Source organism: Cibotium barometz, chromosome 18 (assembly GCF_041138505.1).
Source record: "Cibotium barometz isolate CiBa-2024 chromosome 18, ASM4113850v1, whole genome shotgun sequence".
In the NCBI taxonomy this organism is placed as follows: domain Eukaryota; kingdom Viridiplantae; phylum Streptophyta; class Polypodiopsida; order Cyatheales; family Cibotiaceae; genus Cibotium; species Cibotium barometz.
This window is the reverse complement of record NC_141063.1, coordinates 33,186,428-33,190,493: the sequence shown is the minus strand read 5'-3', so window position 1 is coordinate 33,190,493 and position 4,066 is coordinate 33,186,428. Positions and strand designations below refer to the sequence as shown.

General features: G+C 44.7%; 1 protein-coding gene across 1 annotated transcript in view; it reads left to right on the top strand.

The window, feature by feature from the left end:
- The window catches only part of LOC147629223 (uncharacterized), a 3,542-nt gene extending 428 nt beyond the window's left edge, over positions 1 to 3,114 (top strand). Inside the window, exons 2-3 of the mRNA XM_086812481.1 lie at positions 1,223 to 1,489; positions 1,592 to 3,114. Of these exons, the coding sequence (XP_086668607.1) occupies positions 1,223 to 1,489; positions 1,592 to 2,941 (1,617 nt within the window). The 3' untranslated portion in view covers positions 2,942 to 3,114. The remainder of the gene's footprint in view (positions 1 to 1,222; positions 1,490 to 1,591) is intronic.
- Positions 3,115 to 4,066: the final 952 nt, after the last annotated feature.

The following is a 4,066-nucleotide window of genomic DNA, read 5'->3' as shown; positions in this document are numbered from 1 at the left end:
GGGCAGAAATCGGTCAGCTTTAGGCAAATCGTGCAGAACATTTGATTAGGGAATAGCCATAGCTTTTCCTCGAGCGACGGATTATCCCTTTTTTTAAGGAAAAAGAATCTGAACTGAAAGTATTTTTCTTAAATCTCTGGGAACGAAAGTTCATTTTATTGAAATTTATGTCTATACTAGAGATACATGGCTGCTGAATAGAAGTTAGCTTACCATTTTTTTCCCAAAGTCTCCTCATTTCCGGAACCAAGTACAGATACATGGGCGGACATGGACTCCCGTCCATGCTCTGCCACCCCCTGCCCATCTTTGGATTCTGTTAGAATGCGGCGGTCTTGAATGCACAGGAGGTTGTCCTCTGTTCTCTTATCATGCCTGTTTAACAAGTTACTTGGTGACATAATTTTTCTTTTACAACGGATTGAGGGCTATCCATGCCGACAGATGGACTGGCATCTCCCCCTGTATGTCCCCTGAGTGTCATCAAATATTCTGGCAACTGTCATGGTGGGCGGATATATATGTAAAGCCCCTCCATAGTCGCAGGCTCATTGGTTTTTTGCAGTCCTAATCAAAGGTAATCTTTGAGCTCAGACAAGTACAGAGGGGGACATCACATTAGAGTGTCCCTGAGCACACTTTGAGACTTCAGTGTGCGCTTGCATTTCTGTTCGCAGGGTTGGGTGCATGTGTGAGTGTGTGCGTGTTGGTATGTATGTGTGGCGGATCGCACATGCCTAACCCTTACTGTAGTCATGTTATAGTGTGTGCACTGCAGGGTGGGTGCATGTGCAAGTGTGTGTGTTGGTATGTATGTGCGGCGGATCGCACATGCCTACCCCTTGCTGTAGTCATGTTATAGTGTGTGCACTGCAGGCCGTATGCACGAGGGAGTGAGCCAGTGTGTGAGCATTCTAGGTCATCTGGTATGCTTGTTGTAGATTAGTGTGCAAATTCTGTCTCATTAGAGATAGTGTGAACATTATGCCTAGAGCTTATTGCTATCTTTAGCATTCGGTGCTGTTGAGTTCCCAGGCGTGCATGTGTGAGGGAGTGTGTGTGCATGTATGTGTACAGACATGCCTAGATCTGATTGCTGTCTTTAGCATTCAGCCATCACAGGGTAGCCTAGACGGTCCTATGTCTTTTGCTCCTCTAGTTGGGAAGCCTTAAGGGTTGATATTTGGAGGGAAAGCTTGACTTCTGTCCTTTTTTTATTCAGGTGTATTTGAGAGAGCTTTCTCCCCCGAGGAAAGACCTAGACATGGAGCACCACAACTCCGTGATTGTCTCTGCTGTGGAGCGTACCATGAAGAATTATGCAGATGGCGTCTTACGTGTTCTGGATGGTATGAGTGGTCGGCTGTCGCATCTTGAATCGTCTACTCAAGATTTGGAACAGTCCATTGCAGCGCTCAAAGTTTCCGTAGATGATTACCATGGAAAGACTGATCAGAATGTCAGAGTACTGAACGAACGTGTCGTGGAGGTATCCATGTTTTTTTAATACTTATTTTACTCTGTGTGCTTTCTTGCAGTTTCATATTGTTTAGCTTGTGTATTTTGATAGGTCATCCATGCGGTTTTGCAGATGCACCGGGCTGTCCAAATTTTAAGAGACAAACAAGACATTATTGAAGCCCATGCAGAACTAGCAAAGCTACAAACATCTAAAGCTCTTGTTGAGAAAGAAAGTGCAAATGGGCCGTCTGTTAGCGTTACTGCAGATTCTGCAGGAGCAGCAAAGCACCATCAACAGCAAGATTCTCTGCAAGTGCAGCCTCAACAGTCATTGCCATCTCAGCAGCATACACAGCAGTCATTGCCACAGCCGATCCTGTCACAGCCACAGCATATACAGGGACAGCCTGCTAAGCAATTTCAAGCACCAGGCCTGCAATCACATCAGCAGGGACCCATGCAACACTTGCAGCAGGAAGCACCATCACAGATTATGCAGCAAGGTCCAAATGCACACCCATCATTGGAGCAGGTACGGTTTCAGGTTGTACCACAGCAAATGCAAATGCAAATGCAGCAGCCAGTACCACAACAGACACTCGGCCAGCAGCCACTACAAGTAACAACACAAAACACAGTCCCGACACAACAGCCATTGGAGCAGGTACGGTTTCTAGCAGCACCACAGCAAATGCAGATGCAGCAACCTTTACCACAACAGCCGCCTGGCCAGCAGCCACCACAAGTAACAACACAACACACAATACCGACACAACAGCCATTGGAGCAGGTAAGGTTCCAATCAGCACCCCAGCAAATGCAAATTCAGCAACCGGCACCACAGCAATCATCAGGCCAGCAGCCACTACAAGTAACAGCGCAACATATGAGTCTGATGCAACAGCCACCACAAATGCAGCAAACCCCTAGTTCTCATTTGCAGGGTCCCTTTCAGCACTATGCCCAACCAAATGATAGTCAAAGCTACACTTCAATTGCCCCGGCTACACTGTCTTTTGCTCAAAGTGGATATGCTGCTGAATCTTCATATGATTCTACAAACTATGCTTCTCATCAACATCCATCTTCTTTGATCCCAACTCACCAGCCACTGCAGCCATTGCCACCAAATTATAATTATCAGCAGTTACCCATGACCCCACTACCGGTTGCTCAACCACCACATGATTCTAATGCAGTTACCAATGTTAGTGGGCCAATGATCTGGAATAGGCAGACAAGCTCAGCTGTACCTAGTGCATTCCCTCGCTTACAAACAGCACAGCCTGTGCGCAGTCAGCATCCATCTGGTGAGATCAATGGGGTGGTTGAGAAGGTTGTTGCAATGGGCTTTTCCAGGGACCAAGTGCAGAGTGTAATAAAGAGGCTTATGGAAAAAGACCAGGGGGTTGACATGAATGTTGTGCTTGATACACTGATGAATGGAGCTAAAGGAAACCAAGGTGGACAAGGACGATAACCCTTTATTTTCACTTTGAAAGAAATTGTTTTTGTTATGGGGTGTGGGATGTTAAGTGTATTTTTCAAAATCCAGGATTTGGAACAGAAGCTTTCAAAACTATTATAAATGATATATACTGTAAATGTTTTTGGCCAAATAATATAAGTTAAATATCATGATATGTTATGGAATTAAAGACATGATTTGAAGCCTTTGAGGTGTTTTGAAGCTTGACCCATAGCTCTGAATGTTGAACATTGAAGCACGCAATGGTTAAAGTTTAGGCTTGCATGGACCTATATGTGCCCTTTGCATGTGTGGAGAAAGAAAGAAAGAAAATTATATTATTGTCTTCAAAATATCCGATGGGTCTATGAGACCTAAAGTAGTACAAGGGTTCCATGTGATACTGAGCCATGGAACTAAAACAAACTAAAGAGACTCGTGCAAAAGTATAGACTAGCTGTGTGTGTATTTTATCATCATCGTCATCATAGTGATCATTATAGTGAGCATTATAGTGAGCATGTGGAACATGTGCAAGCATATCTTCTTATCAATACAAAGGGGAGTTCGTGTGTGTGGTATCATCCTCAACCATCCAGAATATTCATCATAGGGGAGGCTATGACTGGAGTGGGGGGTGTCCCCATGCCATTGGAGAATCTCCTCAAGTTGGAGCTGGCGTATGGAGGCTTCCATGAAGCAGCAGCCCGTGGATGTTGAGTGCGCTCGAGCGCTGTCCCAGGTGACTCCAGGCGGTTGAGGTGGGCCGTGGATCTGTGAGATGGATCATTTACATTCTGCTGAGGTGAAATACGGCCTATGAGACCCAAACAATGGGAGGTCGTGCACTTCTATAACAAGTAGAGAGAATGGCTCCATACAACGAAATGAAAGGAACAGGGGTTAGGCAGTGAGTTCCTCTTGATACTGGAGTATCTTTGTAATTAAGGTGGCAATGCCAATGCTTTTCTCTCATAGGAGTAGTAGATTCTATGATACTTTATTTGAGTAAAGAGGTCATTTGGCATTGACCAACATTAATGCATTTTTGTACTGCTTGTATAGATGATTTGTATACGTGATTGATGGGTTGTGTTTGTAGGAAACTTTATCTGTAAGACAAGACTACAAGAGAGT